This window comes from Malurus melanocephalus, unplaced genomic scaffold (assembly GCF_030028575.1).
Source record: "Malurus melanocephalus ecotype Western Australia unplaced genomic scaffold, MMel_1.1 scaffold_316, whole genome shotgun sequence".
NCBI classification, from domain to species: Eukaryota; Metazoa; Chordata; class Aves; order Passeriformes; family Maluridae; genus Malurus; species Malurus melanocephalus.
Genome location: NW_026623548.1, coordinates 16,195 through 38,936, shown reverse-complemented (window position 1 = coordinate 38,936; position 22,742 = coordinate 16,195). Strand labels below are relative to the sequence as shown.

Sequence of the window (22,742 nt, the reverse complement as noted above, 5' to 3'; positions counted from 1 at the left end):
GGGGTGCTGGAGCCATTTTAGCAGGATTACAGAAGGATTTTGTCCTTGGAAGGACCCCGTGGGGTGCTGAGGCTTTACCTCTGTTCCCACCCTGGAGCCAGGACCCAGATCCCCTGGGAGCTGAGCTTACCCAGGCCRGGCTCTGTCTCATTCCCCACCAGCAAAGCCAACTCGTTATCCCAAAACCCAGGAGTTTTCCCATCCCTTTCCTTCCTGGGGAGCTGAGGACTCCGCTGCCGTTTCCCCTCGTCCATTAAGCACTGAGGCTCGCGCCCGCTCCTGCTCCAGGCTAATTAAGATGGATGTTAATTGTCCCCAGCGCTCATTACTCAGGAGAAAACCCATTAGCAGCTCTGAGGGAAGCGTTCCTTGGAGTCGCCACCTCCTGCTGCCGAAAAATGTTGGATTTCTGCTTTTCTGTCGCATCAGGAGACAGCTCAGGAATCACGGAATGGTTTGGGTGGGAAGGGACCTTAAAGCCCATCCCATTCCAGGGACACCTTCCACTGTCCCAGGCTGYTCCCAGCCCCAATGTCCAGCCTGGCCTTGGACACTGCCAGGGATCCAGGGGCAGCCACAGCTTCTCTGGGCACCCTGTGCCAGGGCCTCCCCACCCTCCCAGGGAACAATTCCTTCCCAATATCCCATCCATCCCTGCCCTCTGGCACTGGGAAGCCATTCCTGTGTCCTGTCCCTCCATCCCTTGTCCCAAATCCCTTTCCAGCTCTCCTTTAGGCCCTGTTAGGGGCTCTGAGCTCTCCCTGGAGCCTTTTCCAGCCTCAGTTCCAATATTTTTATCATTGATGAAGAATTAAACAGCGCTGGTCCCATTTATCCACTAAAATGGTTAAATTAGGGAAAATCAGATTATTAGCCCAAAGCACCACATCCTCATCAAGCCTTTGCCTCAGTTTCCCCTCCTATCTTTCCCCTGCCGCTTGGATGGGGAGGTTTCTTCCCGCTAATGAGACGATCCCTGAATATCTCAGGCAATCAGGAAGGAAAACGTCGGGATGGGGAAAATTAAAAATAAACGCGGCTATAAATAACCCCCTTCCGGCAGCGCCGGTGGCACGGCGTGGTGAAGCCCCTTCCCAGGGACACGCAGCTGCTTCCAGACGTGCAGGGAAACGGAGATTTCTGCCACAGCCACAAGGAATCGCTGGGATTTTGTGGGGAAAAACGGCCTCGAGTGGCCACTTGTGGGCTCCCAGAAGAAAAGGCGGCCTCGTGCRCACGTTCCTGCCCTGGGAATGGGCACAGGAAAGGTGATGAAATCCAGACATGCTGGGTTTGTATCTGTAATCCCCACCTCTGGCAGCTGGGGATGATTTTCACCCACTCCAAGCAAAGCTGKTTTAAAGTTATTCCCATAAACACATGGGGAGAAGTTGAGTCCCTTTGGGAAAGTCCTGTCAGAAGGGCAGTGCTCCCTCAGTGCCACCTCAATTCCCAATATCCTGAACCATTTCCAATATCCTATACCGTTCCAAATATCCTATACCATTCCCAGTATCCTTGACCATTCCCAATAACCTGGACTGTTCCCAGTATCCTATACTATTCCCAATACCCTATTCCATTCCCAGTATCCTGGACCATTCCCAATACCCCGGACACTTCCCAACATCCTATACCATTCCCAATACCCTGGACCATTCCTAACATCCTATACCATTCCCAGTATCCTATTTCTTTCCCAGCATCCTATACCATTCCCAATATCCTATACCATTCCCAGTATCCTATTCCATTCCCAGTATCCTATACCATTCCCAGTATCCTATACCATTCCCAGTATCCTGAACCATTTCCAATACCCTGGATCATTCCCAATATTCCTATACCATTCCCAATATCCTATACCTTGGACACTGCCAGGGATCCAGGGGCAGCCAGAGCCTCTCCAGGAATGCCATCCCAGCCCCTCCCCACCCTCCCAGGGAACAATTCCTTCCCAAAATCCCATYTAACCCTACTCTCCTTTGGCTTAAAGCTGAATTTGGTTAAACTTAGGAAGGATGCAGATCAAAGCGAGCTGTAGGAAAATCCAAACGATGCCTGGAAGATGTTGCGAGCTCGGATTTCATTTTGGGCAATTAAATAAATTTATATTTTGACCTTAAAAAAACAGGTCCAAGCRCAGCTGGAAGAGGAACAGGACGAGCAGAGCTCCACATTCCTCATATTAATTCACCAGGAAGCYGCAGCTCATGGATTGATTTTGTCCAGCTGTCAAAAATGGCACCTTTCTGCTTTTACAGAAAGACCCATTGGAATAGAAAATGGAASRGGRAAAACATTCCATGCTGMAAAAAAAATAAATTWAAAAAAAATTTAAAAATCAAGGAATAAATTTCCCAGGTTTTGCTATTGAATAGCCCTGAAAAGCTGAGCAAACAGGGGCTGCAAAGGGATGGTGGAGCGGGACGGAGACGCCGCCTTTTCCTTTGGGAACGCGGTGTGACACACGGATGGGGGCTCTGACTCATCCATCAATACATGTGTTTGCACACTTTTCCAAAAGCTTTTGGCCTGGAGCTACCCAATAGATGGAGATGCTGCGGAATTTTCCCCCAGATGGCTCATTTTTGGTCCTGAACAAAAGGCATCGTTTTCCCAGTCGCCAGCTGGGGAGAGCCAGCCCTGCTTTTTGGAGTCACCCTGACTCCAGAGGATGCAATTCCTAAAACAAATAAAATCCGTGAACCCACCAGAGCAGAGAGCRAGGGACAAGGCACCACAAATTTGGGTTGGAATCCTTTGGTTTGGGCAAAKAGGGGGCAGAGCACCTGCAGAGCCGCCCCATCCCCTGGGATCGGGGACTGGGAGGTGGCACTTCCAAGGGAAATTAGGAACGTTAGGAAAAGATGATGCAATATTTCATCACTAATGGCTCTTGGGAGCGGTGCYGCTCCATTGCTTTTTGAAATGCTGCCAGGAGGGAAAATTCAACCTCACCTTGGGGGAACTTCTCTGGGAGAAAATAACCCGGGGTGGGATGAAAAGTGGGACTGTGTCAAGTCCTGTGGCTGAATGCACGGCCTGGAGGTGATGGACACCTCGGAATTCCCAGGAATAACTGTAATTCCCATGATAACAGCAGCTCTGGGAGTTGCAGCCTCTTGTCCTCCAGGCCAGCTGGGAATTTTTGCCCACCTTTGAATGGATTACACCAGGAGGACATTCTGTGCTGCATTTCCTGCTGGGAATGCAGGTGAGGGYGGGTGTTTGGGATTGCCGTGAGACTGAGGCAGCTGTGGAGGTGCTGGATGGTTTGGGACKCCCCAGAAAGCTCCCCAGAAAGCTGCAGGGAGGTTCCCAGTTTTCCAGGGGAGGCTAAAGGGGCTCCAGGAGAGCTGGAGAGGGACTGGGGACAAGGGATGGAGGGACGGGACACAGGGAATGGCTTCCCAGTGCCAGAGGGCAGGGATGGATGGGATATTGGGAAGGAATTGTTCCCTGGGAGGGTGGGGAGGCCCTGGCACAGGGTGCCCAGAGAAGCTGTGGCTGCCCCTGGATCCCTGGCAGTGTCCAAGGCCAGGCTGGGATGGTGGAAGGTGTCCCTACCATGGCAGGGGTGGCACTGGATGAGCTTTAAGGTCCTTTCCAACCCAAACCACTCCATGATTCCATGATGCTTCCTGCCCATGGAAAAACCAAACCATTCCTGTCTGGAGCTCCATTCCTACAGAGGAACGACCTGCCTGGACACATCTTTGGATTTACCCTTTCCTCAAATCACAGCACATGAAAAACACAGACACGGCATGTGGAGATCATGGACACAGAGCAAGGAGAACATGGATAGGGGACGTGGAGAACATCCCTTCCATAGGGCAGGAAACTCAACCCAACAGCCAGACCGCAGGAAAAAAACCCGACGTAAACTTCCAAAATTTAGCCAGGAAAAACAAATGTTTGGGCAAGAAAAAAGCGCTCCAACCTGGTGATGATGGCGAGGTGGGGAGGGCTCATGCAGGCCCCCATGAAGAGCACCACGTTCTCGTGCCGGGTCTGCCTGTAGGCCATGACCTCCCTCTTGAAGGCCTTGAGCTGGTCCTCGTTGTCGCGCTCGATGTCGATGAGGCGGATGGCCACCTCGCCGTGCCAGCGGCCGTGGAACACCTGCCCAAAGCGGCCCTTCCCGATGAGCTCCCCGATCTCCAGCTGCTCGAAGGGGATGTCCCATTCCTGCAGGAAGATGCTGGTCTGGCTGGCCTTGCGCGGGAAGTTGCGGGCGGAGAGGAGCGAGAGGTTCATCTCCTCAAAGTCGTCCTCGGATTCCTGCGCCTCCTCGGCGCCTTCYTCGTTCTGCGGTGGGAAAAGGGCATCGGGAATGATTAAACGGGGAATTCTGGGGTTAGGGTTAGGTTTTTGGTTAATTAAAAGGGAAAAAAATGCGGGGAAAACCCTGCTGATCCAACTCTGACCCAGAGGAACCAGGCAGGCACCTTCCAAAGCCGACAATGCAGCCCCATTCCATGCAAAATCACAGCTCTCATGCAATCATGAAATTCTTTAGGTTGGAAAATTCCTCTGAGATCAACTCCAACCATTCCCCAGCACAGCCAAGGCCACCACAAACCCACGTCCTCAAGTGCCACATGCACAGGGCTCTGAAATCCCTTCAGGGATGGGGACTCCACCACTGCCCCCTGGAGCCATTTATTCACCCTGGGGTTAAATTTAGGGTTGTGACCCATCAGAGATTCAATTAATTTGTCTGAAAACATTTTCATCCTCCGCTAGCTGTGCTGTGCTCTGGTAATTCCCATTATTCCCACCCTGGCACCCCCTGGTCAGCATTCCCAGACACCCTGAGGGTCCTTTTATCCTTTCCACAGGATTTACGTTGCCCTTTTAAAGCTCCATCCTCATCCTCCTTCTCCCATCCCCCTTCTGCCCATCATTTTTAACGCATCCTAAAAAAAATCCTCAGTGAATTTTAAACTTGAAGCCCAGGAGGGTCTCTCTCCACGGGGTGGGGACACGGATGCCTGGCCTTTAATTCAATTATCAGCAATTCCACTGCACAGATGGGAAATTTCTCCATTTCCAAGCAAATGTGCCCCAAGATATCCTTAAAACCAAGCCCCATTAAGCACAGGAGCCGTCTCACCTCCGAGGTGGGCTCCACTTCAATTTGAAGCAATGGGTTTCCTTCCAGGCTGTGAAAACAATTACGGAATTAACACCACGGAAAAACACCGGGATTCGGGGAGCAACTTCCCACTTCCCGCCCCAGGGATAATGGGATGGGGGAGGAGAAGGTGTCACTGATGGGGTAAGGGACAGATTTACCCCCTGCCCACATCCCCGAGGCATTTTTTGGGATTGCTCAGATTTCTTCCCAACCAACCAATGCAAAAGTGCAGAAGAAAAGGAATTTTTCAATTTTTTTTTAAAAAAGGGTTCAAAGATCCTCTCCCTGCAGTAAAGCACACAAATCCAACTGATTTTCCAGTTCTTTTCCTGCCCTGTTTCCTCAGCACCTCCCACCACCAGGTCCCCACTGGGGTCTCACCACCTCTGAGAATTAATGGGGAATTAGGGAAGTTCTGAGTGAGGGATCAGCTGGAACAGCTCAGACTGTTTCAGACATCATATAAACAAATTATTAATAATTATTATCGATAACAGAAATACCAACATCCCTTCCCAGGGGATTCTACTTCTCAGCCAATCCTGCGAGTCCTATCCCATTCCACRGCCAATGAAAGATAAAAATCCCCTACAAAAGGAGTCAATCCCGATATTCAGAGCCCAGGTGGCTGCAGAGCATCTCCACGGACGGGTGGTTTGCAGGAGCAGCCGGCCCCTCCTGCCTCATGGCCACCCCAGGCACCAATTCCTGTCTCCAAAGGAGCGAAAGCGGCTGCTTCACCTCAGCAGCTCCCACGGGATGTTTTCAGCAGGAAAAGGGGAATCAGAGATTTGGCATTTTGGAAGTTATTCCACCCAAAATCCTGCCAGTTCTATGTCGGACACTTTTTAGGCAGGACAGGAAAAAAATTTAAGGTTCTGACTTCACCGTTTTTCCATAAATTCCCAAGGGACAGTGACTCCATCCATTGCTCTCCATTCCAATGGAGTTTGGAGAGTTTGGCCACAAACTGGGGCCAGACCTAATCCTTTAAACCCCTGGCTTCCAAAATCCTACAAAAATGGCCTTTAGGAAAAGGATTGGGAAGAGACCCAGCAGTGGGATGTCGCTCTTGGAGCAGCACAGGCACCGGGACGTCAGGCAGTGATGGGTTCAGATTCCCTGCTGGGGAGGGATGGCTCTGACCCTGGTCAGACTCTGCTTTGCCCAACTTTCAGCCCAAAGCATTTTGGGCTTGAAAATATTGGGGGTGGTAAAGGCATCCTGGTTATCCATCTATAATTTAATTACAATTTCATTAATCCCTTGGGTTTTGGTGTTTTGGACCAAAATCCATTTTTTTCCCGGCGGTGAAGAGTTGTGGGTTATAAATTAACCCCTTGCATTCCCTCTCAGCCTTCCAGGGCTCCGGGGTCTCACCAGGACCCCCTGAGCCCCCAAAGCCGAGGAAGCATCCATGGGTGCCTGGATGAGGATGAGGAAGGGGGAGCCACTCACATGGGGTTGGAGGTGACGGGGTGCAGAACCACCTGCGGGGCTCGGGTCGGCGTCTCAGGCACCACATCTGGGGACAAGAGAGCAAAGTCAGAGAGGTTTGGGAAGCTCCCAAGGGAATTAAATCCCACCAGAAACCTCCCTTTGTGCCCAGGACCGGTTTAGGGACACCCCAAGTAGGGCTGGGTGTCACTTAGGGACACCCAACCCTGAGGCATTGTCACAGTCCTGGGTTTGAGGAGAAATCCCACCCCAGCACATTTCCTGACACAAATCCAGGGGTCAGGAGAACCGGCCATGCACCCACCCCCATTGGGAGAAATCCCAACATCCCATAGAATGGTCACGGGAAAAACTCCCGGAGAGCTTACCTGGGAAAATGAACTGCTGCTTGTACTTGTAGTAATGGGAAGCTGGGAAAGAGAAAAAAAAACCAGGTTCAGCATCCACCTGTGGAGCTGGAAAAGCCCTGACCCGTGCCCAGCCCTGCACCAGAAACCCCAGCCCCCAGCTGTGTGACCCCCCCCTCCTGTGTGATCCCCACTTCCATATCCCCCTCTGGAATATTCCATGTTTCCAAAATGGCTCATAGGGAGCCCAGGCCAAAAAAATAGGACCTTTGCTGGATTATAACTTGATTTTTTCCCCCCATACCATTCCCCTTCCATACCATTTGGAGACCGTTAATGTCACCCATGAAGTCACTGGTGGGATCTGGATATCTTTTTTTCCAGAAAAAGCCTCATGAGGGGTTTGGGCGCTGGCCCTCAACCGAAATTTGGGAACCTCTTGGCATCGTGGAGACACCAAGGGATGGATTTAGAGCTGCTGTACATTTTGGCCCAATTCTGCCCTTTTTTGCCATATTTTGGGGTTGTGTCTTCCCTGGAAGGAGTTCCAGGGGCTGCAGTCCAAAGGCAGAGCTCAGAGGGGCTCGKGGCTGTTGGACCCCCCATCTCCAGCCCAAGGATTGATCCCACTCAGGGCAGGCAGGTCATGGATGTGAGGAACACGGAGCTGCTGAGGCCACCTGAGGTTGGCACCAGCTCCAAAGTCCCCTCTTATCTCCAAGACCCCGAGGGCCATCCCTCACCAGCTTGGAGACCCCAAAGTTTGACCTCAGCCCCTCAGAGGGACCTGAGCCAACATCAAAGGAGCCTGGACGGTAATCCCAGCAGGAAAAGGTCACCGAGTCACAATTTCCAAGCTCAAATCCTAATCCCTGAGATGAGCACGCCGATGGGATGAGCCACGGAAAACTTCCCAGCTGGGAAGATGAAAGAGGGGCGAGTCCTGCTTGAGATCCCATTCTGCTCCTCRAGGGAATCAAGCAGGGAGCAAACACCCCCCAGAGCTGTTGGGGTCTGATCCCACCCTGCCCCAGCCCTGCTGGCCGGGAATGCATTCCAAGCCCCCAAAATGGRCTAAATTCTGTGGTTTCTGCTTTGAACCACATGAAATAATGCGGTAATGGGGAAATAACATCCCAAATATCCCCACGGGGAGGTGGCTGCTCCAGAAGTGACACTTGAAGAGGTCACCAAAGGCTGGATCCCCCCAGAGCAGAGGACTGGGGTGCTGAGCCTGGCTGTTCCACTGCAGGGATCTTGGGATGCTCCAGCTCTGGAGGAACTCCTGGGACCGGGTCGCCCCAGGACAGAACCCGTTCTGTGTCCCCCCAGAACCTGGAGGCTCCGGGACTGTGCCCAGTGAAATCCTGACCCTACAAATGGGTCACAGMGTTCCTTGGGGTGCTCAGGGCTTCCTCCCAGCTCCTCCGCTCTCTTCCTCGTGCCATCCCAGGGKTCTGCCCAAATCCCAAAGGGCTGGCACCTCTCCAGGGACACGGGGACATGTTGGGTGGTCCTTGGGGTTTGTCCCAGCTTCTGGAAGTGTTTGCTGTTGTGGTGATGGATTCTGCCAGGCAGGTTCCTCCTCCTCCTCGTCCTCCTTCTCCTCCTCCTCCTCCTCCTCCTCTCCCGTTGAAGGTTCCCCAGGATGGAAGCACCATCATGGAGCACGGAGACGCTGCGTGGTTCCCCCAGAGGAGCCATCCCGACCCTCCTTCCCACCACACCAGTTCCTTCATCCCAGGATTTTGGGGGTGAAGGAGGGACCCCAACCTTGCGGCTGCTCTGGCAAAGAGGTGATGGACCAAGCAGGGCCACCAGGACAGCCAGGAATGGCCACCAGGACAGCCAGGAATGGCCACCAGGACAGCCAGAATCTTCAGCATCCCCAGGATCTCCTCTCCCCTCGGCAGCTGTTTTTTGGGAGCGGCTGGACACACTTCCCAGAAGGGACCTTTCCTGGAGCAGTGGGACATCCCAAAGGAAGGCAGACACTCTGAGGGGGCTCTTCAGCCYAGGAGGAGCTTTTTTGGGTCATTTTCCATAATTTCAGCATCCGGCAGCCACTGGGATCTCGCTGCCTCTCCCACCATCCCTGAAGAGACGGAGCTCCGGGTCCAGACTCCACAGGATGAGCCACATCAGACACCCCCGGAATCATCTGTCACCCCACACATGCTGCCAACAAACCCACTGGGAACACATCACCCCAAAACCACAGTGGGGCCACCCCAATTTGCTCTCACGGAGGGGGAAGCCCCTGATTTCGGTTTGGAGCTGAGGCAAAATGCCTGGAAAGTTTTTGCAGCTTCAGTAGGTCCAGGCGGCTCCAACCGTGGACTGGATCAAGCCTTGGGGCTCAGACCCCTCTTCAGGCAGGAGGTTCGACCTGACCCCAATCATCCCAAACTCAACTTTTATCCCCATTTCTACTCCGTCCTTCTCCCAACCCAGTGCCAGTCCAGGAAGGGAATTGAGTRGAACATCTCCTCATCCCAAGGACACCCCAGGGTGTGACCCCATCTCCAGAGAGGTGAGGAGGGTACCTGGCAGGTTGAACTGCTTCTGCTGGCGCGGGCACTGCGGGGACGGGTGCAGCGGGGACGGGGGGGTGGCGCTGGGCGGCAGCGGCGGCGCCGGCGAGGACGGCGTGGACGACGTGGTGGACGAGGGGTTGCTGCTGGAATCGGGCTGGTAGGGCACYGGAATGTGGTCCTGAGGGACACGGGGAAGGAGGGAAAAGAGAGGCATTGTGAGGGTGGCGCTGGGTGGTGCCACCCTAAAGTGCCACGGAGCGCAGGGGACAAGTGACAGTGATGCGGGTCAGCCCAACCCTTTTATTCCAGAAATCCTACAAAACACCCAGAGCTCCAGAGCTTTGCCCAAAGCTGTTTGTGCTCCCCAAGGCCATTTCCCACCATGAACGGGGCTCCTTGGCCACCCTCACCCAGCTGAGTGCCCCCAAATCTTACGGCTCTGCAGAGCTGTGGCCACCAAGACCAAGAATTAGGGCCACAAACTTGGGACTTTGGGACAAAAAGGACCTGGCAGCTCCTGCCGAGCTCCTTGGAGCCAAAACCCAGGGCCTTGCTCGGAGCAGAGGGRTCTGGAAGGATCGAGGTCAGGATTTCCCCCTTTTCTCAATCTTGGAGCCCCTGAACAGGGTCTGAGCAGTGCTGAGCGTTCCCATTCCCACAGAATTCCCCTCCGAGGTTAAAAAAGTCTGCGCAAGCCTTCCCCAGCAGGTAATTTTGTCCTAATTAATTAATTTTTAAATGAGCTGGGCTTTCCAGGAAGTTCATATTGGCCATCATTCTGTGCTCAACAATCCTGGCCGGGTAAATTCTTTTTTTAAGCAAACAGTGAAGGTCACAACAATGAGATTTCATGGGGGGTTGGAATGAAAGGATCTTTAAGGTCTCTTCCAACCCATGATTTTATTCAGGATATCGTCAAAGAAATGCTTTTAGGGGGCCCTAAATGCAAAATGGGGCCATGATAAAAAAAACCCCACATTTATAGGGGAAACTTCAACCTGAGTGGGAGTGCTCAGGTCAAAAGCCTTTTCCACCACCCCATAAGACCAAAACCAGAGCAGATCCCTGCACTGAGGAAATCCTAARGGGATTTAGGTTTAAAATCAGCATCTCCAGGAGCATCTCAGTACMCAGACTTTTCCCAGAGCCTGAAGATGCTGAGGGCTGGAGGAGCTCAGCCAGGCTTTGGGAATTTGRGGTTTTGATGATCCATTCCCCATTACATCAGTGATATCCCTCTTTTTGAGCATTTCCAGCCTGCCAAGCCCTCACCCAGCCCTTCCTCCAAGGAATTTTCCACTGGAGGCCAGCAGGCTCTGAATTCCTTGCAAACCAAGCCCRTGAAGGGTTTATGGTATCATCGCAGAGCAGGAGTGAGCCGGGCGCTCCAGCAGGTCTGGCTTGAGCAGTTTCACCAGGGACAATCAAATTCCTGACTTGCTTTATTTGCAGCAGTAAATTTGGGATTTGTTAAAATCAGAGACCTCAAAACACCCCAAATTCAGCTTGGASCTGGAGACTCAGAGGCCACAACGGAGCAGGACCAGGGCAAGGATCCAGGCTGCTCTGGAAGTGCTGATCCCGTTTTATTTTTAAGAGAAATAAYCTCATTGGAAAYRTGTCCAGGGMAGGGAASAGAGCTGGGRAAGGGKCTGGAGCCCCAGGAGCGGCTGAGGGAGCTGGGAAAGGGGCTCAGCCTGGAGCAAAGGAGGCTCYGGGGGGACCTTGTGGCTCTGCACAACTCCCTGACAGGAGGGGACAGCCGGGGGGGTCGGGCTCTGCTCCAGGGAACAGGGACAGGAGGAGAGGGAACGGCCTCAGGCTGGRMCAGGGSAGTTTCAGGTKGGATATTGGGAMAATTCCTTCACTGGAAAGGATTTTSCAGCCTGGCACAGCTGCCCAGGGCAGGGRTGGAGTCATTGAAAAGCCACTTGGGGACATGGGGCAGTGGTGGCCTTGGCAGCGCTGGGGGAAGGACTGAACCCAATTTTCTTTAAAGATCTTTTCCAGCCTGAAGAATTCCATGATTCCATGAAAAGCTGTGGATATTCGGGTGCAGGGGGCAGGCACAGAGGGGCTCGGGGCTCACCTTGTTGAGTTTGTTGGTTTTGGGGAGCGTTTGGCTGACGTGCAGGTCTGAGTAGCGGGGCGGCTTCCTCAGGGGGTTGTTGATGTCGCAGGGCACCGACTCTGTCCGGACTAACCTTGCTGGATTGAGAAGGGAGAGAGGGAAAAGGGGTTGGAGAGGAGGGGAAGAGAGAGGGGAACACATCAAAGCTCTGCGGGAGCGCTCGGGGTCACCCCGTGCTCGCACCGCTCTCCAAAGCGATTCCCGCGGCATTTCCAGCCCGGGATGGCAGCTGGACCTCGGGATCCTCCTGCACCCCGGCCACAGCCACCCCCCCGGGGTGTGAGGCTGCGATTTGGGGGGGTTCAGCAGCCGCCACAGCCCCTCCATGAGCCGGGCTCGGGCRGCACAGTCCTGTTCCGTGACAGAGCTTTTTAGGGTGGAGGGAAGGAACCAGCTCAGAACGCTCTAAGCAGGGAAATTTTGGGGCAAAGCCAGCCTGGAGGTTGGGGGGTTTAGGAATGGCTTGACTCAAAAAAATAAAGGATTTGAGGGCTCGGTTTGGGGTTTTTTGGGGGGTGGGGAGGTATGTCAGTGACGCTGAGGCCACGCCGCTCCTAAACCACACCGCGGGCAGATCCGGCTCTTTCAACATCACAGCCCTAAATCCCGAATCCTGCCCATCCCAGGAGCTCACTGCCCCCAGGGCGCTCCTTCCCTGCCTCCCAGGCAGGGTTTGCAGCAGCTCCGAGCCCGACCGGAGCGGGGGGCGGGTTGGGGGGTCTTCAACCGCTTCCACCCAAATTTCCTGCAAGCGAGGGYGTGGGAGGGGTGGAGGCTGCAAAATCGGCCCCTCCGAGGTGCCACCAGCACGATCAGGAGATCAGGATTAAACCGAGGAGTGGGGCTTTTGGGGGGTGTTTAAGACCAAGGAACAGCTTTAAGAGCTCAAAATTCAAGGCGAGAGCAATTGGAAGCGTTTCCCTCMGGCAGTCGCCGTCCTCTGGCCAGCGAGGGAGCCAAAATCTGGAAGGAAAGAGCTGGGAAGCGCCGCCCCGTCGTCCTGCTGCAAAGTCCTCCCTGTCTCTGTGCGGATTTTAGGCCGGGCTGTCCCGCAGGAGAGCGGGGAAAGGCAGCTCCGAAAGCACCACGAGCATCCGCGGGGACCCCGCATGCACCGGGAGATTTCGGGGTCCCCCATCCGCCCTGAGCTCTCTCAACAGTAGCAAAAGGCTAAAACCTGGTTGGACTTACCCCGTGCGGTGGGGAATCTGAAAAGAAAAGGAGGCAGGGGGAGGGTGGGTGGAAGTGGTTTGCAATGCAAATCTGCCTCGCCCCGACCGGCTCGTCTCCCTACAAGCGGAAAAAACGGTGGGTAACATTTCCCCGGAGCGCCCAAGCGGTTCGGGAGCCTCCGTCCCGCCGGGGAACSCCCCCGCCCACGCTCCGGCTCCCGAATCGCCCGGGGACGGGGGGCTTTGGAAAGTTTTACCCGCTGGCGACATCCCCGGAGGCACGGAGCGGGGAGGAGGGACGGCCTTACCTCCGCGGTGGATGATCAGCAGGTGACACGGAGGGGCCTCTTTGGTGCATTTGTTGTGGCACTTGAGCCTGGSGGGGGACAGGGAGAAAGGAGTGAGGAGGGGACGGGAGCATCGCGGGATGGGGAGGATTTATGGAGGGACAGGACACAGGRGATGGCTTCCCACTGCCAGAGGAAAGGGATGGATGGGAWWTTGGGAAGGGTGGCACAGRTTGGAGTWGTGGCTGCCCCTGGATCCCTGGCAGTGCCCAAGGACGGGTTGGATGGGCTTGCAGCAGCCTGGGATGGTGGAAGGTGTCCCAGGCATTCTGTGATGGAGCTCGAGGCTTTTTTCCCCTTTTTCCCCTCAGGAAAGCGACTGGAAACGAGACTTCGAGTGTTCACTGTGCCTGAGTGAACCCTCCCAAATCCCATAATTCCCAWAATTCCCGAGCAGCAGGCTCAGGGATAAGGAACGGCACGGGATGCACATCCTGGGGCACCAGGGTGGGGTGGCTGCCAGGACACAGGAGTTGCCCTGGAAAACGCATCCACCCCAAAGGAGCAGCACAGGGATTCCCAAAGCTGGGGGCTCTGCCCAGCTCCCCCTTTCTCTGCCAGCTGCAAGGCACCAGCCAGGCTTGGGGATGCCCCAAATTGTAACTTGTGCCTGTGGTGGCCACAACAAAAGGAGCAGAGTCCGATAAAATTTTACTGGAAGGTGGGACAGGATGAGCTTTAAGGTCCCTCCAGCCCAAACCATTAAATTCCATTAAATCCCCATTCCCGCCATCCTGCTGCTGGATGCTTAATTAAATTCATTTRTRTGTGTGCCTGYCATTGTGCTGTCCCCTCCTGGCTATTTTAAGGGCATTTAGCCAAAATAAAGAGAGGATTTACAGCCACGACGGATATTTTGGGGAGCTTTTCCCTGTTCGTGGAGTCTGGAGGGTTTCACCCCCGGGTCATGAATACAGGCATGGGCAAACTCCCAAATCCTTCCCATTCCTTGATAAAGGATGGGAACGCTCCCCCAGGCCRGCAGAAAGCCATGGGGGAAAAGGGAAAGAGGAGGAAAGGATTTATCAAAACAAGGGGAAAGGATGGGGAAAAAAAAAAAGAAAACCTGCAGCTTCAAGTCAATGAGCTGGGTAATGAAAATTCAGGAGCTGCCCGTGTTAGCTTTTATTACAAAGCTGTTCCTAGAGGGAAAGTCAGGAATTAATTTGGTATTTGAGGCTTGGGGGGTTTGGGGTCCGGTTGTTTGTTTTACCTGCCGGTTCCCCTCTGGTTTCTGGGAAAAGCAGCGCCGGGRCCAAACTGGGRAAAAAAACCTAAATGTCTCGTGTTYGCTCTCAAGTTCTGASTAGCRGGAAATGGATTTGTTCTTTTCTGTAGGATTACAGGGAGCGGGGCTGGCACAGCATCCTTGATCCCGGTCAGGGACCAGGCACAAAATCCCTCCTCCCGCACGCAGAGCTCGCAGGAAAAGCCTCCAGTTCCTCGAGTATGGATACAGTGGGAATCACCCCCTTAAAATGCATTTTTTAATCCATATTTGATAACATCCCTTCCAGAAAGAGCCCCGCCAGCTGTGGAGTAACCGAGCACTTCTCGTCAGGTTTAAATCCCAATTTACCAACTCATCAGCGCTTAATGGGCGGCAGCAGCGATGGTTATCGCTCCGTTACCCGCAGACAATCTCACATTCCYGGCTCCCGGCCCCGGGAAAGGCAATCCTGGCTCCAGGAGCAGCTTTCCCAAGCGCTGGTTCTGTCCAAGGCAGGCTGGGCCGGATTTGGAGCAGCTGAAGCGCCCCCAGTCTCTGCCTTGCTGTTTGTTCCCAGTTTTATCCCATTTTATCCCCTTTCCTTAACTGATTCAGGGTGGGTCGGCTCCTCAGGAAACAGAGGTGCTCAAAACTTCGCAAAAATAGAGGTTACAGCCCAAAACTGTGGGCAAACCCCACCCAATGGCCACTCTCTGCCCCTGCCTGGTCCAGCACATCCACCTCCCATCTGCAGATGATCCCACAGGGAATGTCCATAACGTGGGGATCTAAAACCAGGCTTAGGGCAGGGGGGACTGTCAGGATCTGACTCAGAGCTCTGCAGCGAGCAGAGCCGAGCTCTGGCAGCCACATCCTCCCCGAGGACCCCGATCCCACGCCAGACCCAATCCCAGCCCTGCTTCGGGGTGTTTTTCACCCAATTCCACGGCCCATTAAAGCTTCCTGKGGGGATGAGCCGGACAGAGCCTGGTTGGTCTCTGCGTGCCCAAATCCCCCAAATCCCGATTGTCCCCTGACAGTTTCAAGGAGCGACACGAACAGCCCCGGCACGGCACCGTACTTGCAGTTTTTGCATTTTAAGCCGAACAACATTCCCTTCCCGCAGACGGTGCAGGTCTGAGACATCCAGTACTTGGTGGAAAACCTGTGGAGAGAAAYGCGGAGGGTGGGAAGGGAGAGCTGAAGCCTCGCTTATCTCCCGAGTTCTGCTTTCTCCTCCCCCTGCTGCCTTCAAACCCCGCTGCAGGTCTCCAGGAATTTTTTTGGGGATGCCAAAACAGAGCCCCGAGCGCCACTTCGGTTCTGGAGAAGGGCACAGGTTGTTCCAAAGGGAATCCMATCCCAGCCCTCCCACCCYGGGCACCCCCAAAACCCCTCCCTGYCCCRGGGACCGAAGTTCCCAGCCCCTTGGGAAGCAGCTTCCCATCCAACAGCGGCACTGAGAGCCTTCCCAGAGCTTTTCCCTCTTCAGGGAGATATGGGAGGGTGATAATCCGGAGATGGGGAATTTGCTGAAGGCTGGCAAGGTCACAGATACTGCACAGCTTTTATCGATAGYGACTCGAGCCTTATCTGAACCAGATCTGAACTGAAATGGAATTGAAATGGGTTTGGAGGATGGCACAGCCCAGACAGAGCGGGAATGTCCCCAATCTCCCCRTGCTGGAGCAGAGATGGGAAGGGAGATCCTCACCCCTCATCCCGGCACAGCAGTGGGGTGGGCGTACCTGTGTTTTATGGAGTTTCCCAAATCCCGGCGAGGGATCTGTGGGGACCAGCGAGGCACTGACAGCGTATCTGCAGGGAGAGACACAGAAAACCAGCACTGGTAACRAAATCGAGAGCTGGGGATCACATTTTCGGGAACAGGAGCAAAGGATGAGCACAAAAAATGGGATTTTCCTGGTTTTTCCACTTGGAATGCCACCCCTGGAAATCAGGGAACCTCAGGGCTTTGTGGGTCTGTGGGAACTGGGGACTCCTATCCCAGATCCCATCACCCAGTTTGGACCAGGAAGAGGATGTATCCCTGTGCATTCATGGGATTGCAAAACTTTCAGAATCGGGGCACAATGTCTAAAAAAAAAGGGAAAATAAAGCTGGAACAGCCTCATTGTCATTTTTTAATAAGACATCATGGCCTGAGGTGGCGGCTGAGGAAAAGCTGAGTGTCARCCACTCCAAAAGCAATTCCACTCATATTCTGAGAGAAGAAACAGAGTAAAAAGCAGCGTTGGTGCTCTGCTTCTGAGGGAAAAGCCGGGAGAAGGATCAGGGAAAAGAGGGAAGTTCAYTGGCACCACGGGAGCAGGAAGGAGCAGGGCCATGCTTGGATTCCACATCCTCCTTCACCCTCAGCCAGGGTGGGAAAGCTGCTCCTCCTCCTCCTGCTCCTGCTCCTGCTGGTCACGGGAAAGGTCCTGCCCCGCAGGATACCCAGCCCCGGGAGCGGATCCGTGCCGGGATCCAAAGGCTGGATTTTCACTCGTGGATTTGCGAGGTTTCCCGGGCACCGGCACGGCTCRCGGCTGTTTGCTCAGAGTGCCGGCAAATCCCTGGCTAAACAGGCGCTGGATATTATCCCAGGGAACGGGGAGAGCCGCTGTTTGCTCCAATATCCCATTTTAATATCGCGGCAGGAGCCGAGCTCTGATTGCGCTCGCCGGCTGAAGGTTACATTTACATCCTGCTCCCYGGGCTGGAAATCCTGGGAGCATCCCGAGCTCGTCCTGCTCCGGTCAGTGGATCCGGTTCCTTCGCCTCCTCTGGTCAATCCGCAGGAAGAGGCAGTGATTGAGATGTCAGAATCATGGAAATATGGAATGGTTTGGGATGGAAGGAACATCAAACATCATCTCGTTTCCATGGGCAGAGACACCTTTCACTGTCCCAGGCTGCTCCCAGCCCCARTGTCCAGCCTGGCCTTGGACACTGCCAGGGATCCAGGGGCAGCCACAGCTTCTCTGGGCACCCTGTGCCAGGGCCTGCCCACCCTCCCAGGGAACAATTCCTTCCCAATAYCCCATCCATCCCTGCCCTCTGGCACTGGGAAGCCATTCCCTGTGTCCTGGCTTTATCCACCCCTGTAGAAAGTCACTCTCCCTAATTTCTATAAACCCCCTTTTTATAAACTYCCTTCCCTTATCCCTTCAAGGAGGGAAATTCACATCCCCAGCACCACACTGCCAATATTTTCGACATTTTCTCACCAGCCTTTGCGACAACCCACCGTGGGCTGCTGGACCAGCATCCCTCCCACCACCCCGCTATCCACAACCTGCCAGGGGTGGGGAATTGGTCCACAAATCCCAGAGATGACGCTATAAGAGTGACCACTTACTGTCCCTCCCCGAGTGTCCTCCCCCCATCGCTAAATCCCATTACAGAATTCAGTTGTTGCCATTCCCCCCTCCAACCCCACTCCCCGAAGAACCAAACACCCGGGCGAGAACAGAACAGCTCCTCTCGCAGAATTAAATTACAACCTCCACGTTATCAGCCACAATTTATTCCCACCAACTTTCGGCTGGCCTCAATTAAATCCTGCCAGCCYGGCGAGGGGGAGAGGGGATGGAGGCAAAGGCGGCTGCTGAGCCTTTTAATTACTTTCTAAATGTGCTCGCTGCAGAGATGTATTGAAGTGTAGCGGGGATTTTGACCTCGTAACGTAAATGAGCCCGACGTGACTCACAGCTAATTACCTTCATTAGCGGCAGCAAAACGCGTAGGATCGCGGCGTTTAACAATAGGGCCGCTGTTTGCAGGAGGGCAAAGCGGCGGAGCGGGGCAGGAGGGCAGGGAAAGGCACCGGGGAGCAACCCCCAGGGTTTGGGGGGCTCTGGGGTTAATTGGGGTTTCTCCCCTTCACCCCGGTTCCCACCCGGAGGAAAAGTTGTTCCTYGCAATATTAAATCGGGGGGATGCCCAGAGGGAAGATGGGAGATGCAGGCAGCCTCCCCCCTGGCACGGGAGGAATATTCTCATTGAACACCCCTCAAATTGCCCCAATTAGCGTTAATTACAAGGGGAGAAAAAAAAAAACCCGCGAGCGCGCCTTTCTTCAGGGTGGTGGGGCCAGGCTTTGTCGTGGATAGAGAAGTGGCAGCGGCACCGGCTGATCCTCGCACGCTTTGAAGCGTGACAGCGGCTGCCTCTGCTCCATTCTCCCTCCCTCTCCTTTCCTCCCTCCCCGCCGCTCCAGCGCCCCCGAGCCGCCCCCGCCTATTGATGTCTCCCGACCTCCGCTGTCCCCGTGCCACTCATCACTTAAACCTTTATCACCGGCAACCTCCTGCCCGCCTCGGAAATCCAAACTGTCCCGGCCATCATTCCCCTCGCACATTTCCCTCCCWCCTCTCCCGCTCCGAGCCGGGTTTGAGGGGCACAAGCGGAGTTTTCCCCGGGCAGAGCGCGGCCGGCGCTCGCTGAGCAGCCCCGCGGAGATTTCTCCGGGTCACCCATCCCGTTCCTGCCTCCCGAGGGCTTCCCAAAAGCCGAACCCCGCTCCCCGCTGTCGCGGCGGGGGAATGCCACCCTCAATCTGTGTTTTCCTTGGCCGCTGCGGCAAAGGTCAGGGTTCCTGCTCGGCGCGGCACAGCTTATCCCAAAATCAACAGCCGCGCTGGATGGGATCAGCTGTGCCAGGAGCAGAGCCGGGAAGGGGGAAACCGCCCGGGCAAAGGGTGACAGCCACCTCCGGCGCGGCTCTGACAGGCGACACGGCGGAGGAGCGCTGCCAGCCGGCTYCCCGGCGGTGACAGGCGCCTGTGACAGCCCTGAGTGGCACCCGCGCCCCTCGGAGGTGACGGGGACGGCGGCGCTGCCTTGGCCGTGACGCCCTCGCTGCCCCTGCTGCCATCCCGGCGGTTCCGCGGAGAATTCCGGATGTTTCCCGGCTGGCAGCTGGGATGCCTGGGCGCCTCCTGCATGGAGAACAGCACCTGGAGCGTCCCTATTTCATTCTTTTGGGGTGGGCGGTGGTGCCTTCAGCGAGCCCCAAACCCTCACCGAGGACACCTGGAGCATCTCCCGGGGTGGCAGCAGTGCCAAACCACACCAGAGGGGACAATTGTTTTGTCCCAATTCCCCCTTCCTCATCTCCCGGCCCCTTTGTGGATCCCAGGGAATTGTGTGAGCCCGTTATCCATCACAGAGACAGCCTGATAAACAAACCCTCCTGGCTCCTACTACAAACCATACCGGGAGAGGTTTGTGTTATGAACAGGATGGACAAAATCGATGGAAGTGGAAAACATCCCGGGATGAGTCACTGCAAAGCCAAAAAATGGCCAGGGGACTGTGCACTCATCCCAGGCTGTGACCAAAACGCACCCAGAGTGGGTGAGTCCCGTGGAGAGAYGAGGAGGAGACACCAGGGTGGAGCCTCTTTCCAGAGGACTCCAACAGCAAGAAATCCAGGATCGGGATTATTCCCAATAATACCTCTACCACCAGCCAAAAATCCCAGTCTGGAGCCACATCATAAACTCATAAAACCATGGAATGGTTTGGGTTGGAAGGGACCTTAAAGATGATCTCATCCCATCCCTGCCACAGCAGRGACACCTCCCACCATCCCAGSGTGCCCCAARCCCCAATGTCCAGCCTGGCCTTGGCCACTGCCAGGGATCCAGGGGCAGCCACAGCTTCTCTGGGCACCCTGTGCCAGKGCMAGTGMCAGAATTCTGGTGTTTCCCCACCWTCCTGACTTTACTTCCTGCACCCCAGGGAGATTCTCTGCAGCAAAAGTCCTTTCATGGGACACCTCAGACCTTGCTCGTGCTGCTTTTAAGGCCAAAATAGGGTGGGAGYGACCCCAGAGCAGCTGCTCCAGCAGCTTTCCCTCGCCAGGATATAAATCCACGCAGCATTCAAGCTACAAAGGGAGCCACTGCTGCCTCAGTTAACACATGTGGCGAATATTCCACACGGAATTTGATCCGGTGGGAAGTGTCCCTGTCCACACAGAGRGTTGGAACGGGATGATCTTTAAGGTCCCTTCCAACCTCCCGGGTCACAGCCAGGCCCAGTGGGTGAAGGATGATCCAGGGTGGATCCAGCAGGATGAAAAACAACCAAGCCAGAGCAGAGGGAAGCTGTTCTCAGAGCGTCTCCCCAGAAAGGGAAAACCCACTGGATAATCCAGGCCCTTCCTCTTTCCAGCGTGACAATCCCATTTATCCAGCTCAAATGTCACGTTCAGCTGGCTTAAAGCCTCGCACCAGGATTTTTTCTCCCCGCAATTCCCAGCTTTGCAGGCTCAGTTAGGTTTATCCAGGCAAAGCCGTGTCCTCTGACTCCACTGCCGGGGTGGGAAACCCTCGCTGCCAGCTGTGGCCAGATGTGCCAGCTGGGCAGAGCTCCTGCCATGTGCAGGGCAGGTTCAGGAGGACACAACCTCTGCTGGTTCCCAAGAAATGAGGATCCCTTTGGGTCATCCCCTCCTGGGGGTGGTTCGGTGTCAGGGAGAAGCCTTTCCCCACAACGGGATGCCCACGGAGAGGGGCAGGGTCTGATGGCACTGGCTGCTGGCACACGTGTCCCTTGTCAGCTTCAATGCCACTGTCATGTCCTCGTGTCCAGCAGAAAAGCTGGATTTATGGCTCTGGAATTCCCACCCCGATCAATTGGACACAATCCCAAATCCCTGCCCACCAAACCTCCCTGAGGTCAGCCCTCCAGGGGTGCTTTCATGGATGGCTCAGGAGCTGAGGTGGCTCTGGTGGCATCTCAGCACTTGTCCCTGGCTGGGCCACCCCTGGCTGGGATCCCAATGGTGCCCAACCCCATAAACTGCAAATTCCTTGGTCCCAAAGCCAAGAGGAAGAGGCAGGACAGGGATTTGGGATAATTCCATAGGGACATGGCCAGAGCAGCAGCACTGGATGGAAGGGAGCTTTCACACTGGACCGGGCTGGTGTCCCCAGCTGGGAGGGGACACCCCTGGAGCCTACACTGATCCCATTGTTCTACAGCTTCCCCCTGAGGGGCAGCTCCCATCTCTGCTCCCTGGGACAGGGAATGGCTGGAGCTGTGCCAGGGGAACGTTAGGCTGGATTTTAGGGAAAGTCCTTCCTCAGAGGGTGCTGGACCCTGAGGCTGCCAGAGCTCCAGGAGCGTTTGGACAGCGCTGCCAGGGATGTACAGGGGGGATTGTTGGGGGGTCTGTGCAGGGCCAGGGGTTGGGCTGGATGATCCTTGTGGGTTCCTCCCAACTCAGGATATTCCACAATCCTATGATTCCTTGACCCTGTGGTTCCCCCAACCCAATTTGTGCTGCCAGAGAAGGCAGCTCCTCGTGCAGCTCTGTGAAAATCCATTTCTGTCAGGCTGTTACAAACCAGAGGGAAGCATCCAACCCCGCTCCTGACCCGGGCCAGGGATGGCTCAGATGGGGATTTGCTCCTGCCAGAAGCAGCAAAAGGAATCGTGGAGAGACAGCTGGGGAGGGACAGGGCCTCGCTGGGCCCTCTCACCCCTCTCCAGCTGACACTTTTCGTGTTTCCATGCTTGGGGAAGTAATTCCACAGCAATCCAGAGCATCTGGGCACTGCAGGAGGAAAAGGGAAGAGGGGTTTTTAGAAAACCCCATAAGGATGGGATATTGTGGAGAGCTCTGCTGTGGAACCACCACAAGAATGGGGACAGGKAATCTTTGGGATGTGGGGAGGGCTTGGAGCAAYCYGGTTTGGTGKGATGTGTCCCTGCCCATGGAATGGGATGAGCTTCAAGCTCCCTTCCAGCCCAAATCATTCCGTGATTCTGCTCCCTACAAACATTATCCCTGCTTGGCACAGCTCCCACACGGATCCTGACCCAGCCGACACCGAAACCTCCCAGCAGGGATGGACCAGCTGGGRAAACCCAGCTCCCATCCAGCCCAGGAAACATTCCCAGCAGCCAGGAAAGGAAAATGAGAGACACATCTCCAGCAGCGTTAGTCACTCGCTGGCCATGGCTTCCCATCACATCCCGCTGCCACCTTCCATCAGGATGTCACACCACGGGATGGAATCCAACTGCGAGGCGTGAGCAGAACGGATCCAAGGAGACACAGCTGGGGCTGGCTGGGAATGGGGTTTGGGCTGTGCTTTCTGCTCGGCTGGGATAATTATTTATTATTATTTATTATTATTTATTTATTAATCTGAACTCAGATAATTCCATGAGGGAAATAACAAGGCAAAAATCTGCCTCGCTCCAGGCAAATCTGGAGTTGGGTATTGGATATCTCTGGGAATTGCACTGGGAGATCCTGCCAGGGGTCACTGTCCCCAAAAGCCAAAGGAGAGGAGGAAAAGGATAGCAGGAATGGCTGGGTGAGACCTCAGTGATCCCAAATGGAGAGGGGAGGGAAGGGAAGGGAAGGGAAGG

General features: G+C 54.9%; 1 protein-coding gene across 1 annotated transcript in view; it reads right to left on the bottom strand.

Moving 5' to 3' along the window:
• The window catches only part of KSR2 (kinase suppressor of ras 2), a gene marked incomplete at its 5' end in the record, with an annotated part of 60,526 nt that overhangs the window by 21,864 nt on the left and 15,920 nt on the right, over positions 1-22,742 (bottom strand). The window contains 10 exons of the mRNA XM_057377449.1: positions 3,947-4,314; positions 5,123-5,171; positions 6,605-6,671; positions 6,973-7,014; positions 9,498-9,666; positions 11,578-11,696; positions 12,811-12,909; positions 13,100-13,167; positions 15,430-15,513; positions 16,097-16,166. Of these exons, the coding sequence (XP_057233432.1) occupies positions 3,947-4,314; positions 5,123-5,171; positions 6,605-6,671; positions 6,973-7,014; positions 9,498-9,666; positions 11,578-11,696; positions 12,811-12,909; positions 13,100-13,167; positions 15,430-15,513; positions 16,097-16,166 (1,135 nt within the window). The remainder of the gene's footprint in view (positions 1-3,946; positions 4,315-5,122; positions 5,172-6,604; positions 6,672-6,972; positions 7,015-9,497; positions 9,667-11,577; positions 11,697-12,810; positions 12,910-13,099; positions 13,168-15,429; positions 15,514-16,096; positions 16,167-22,742) is intronic.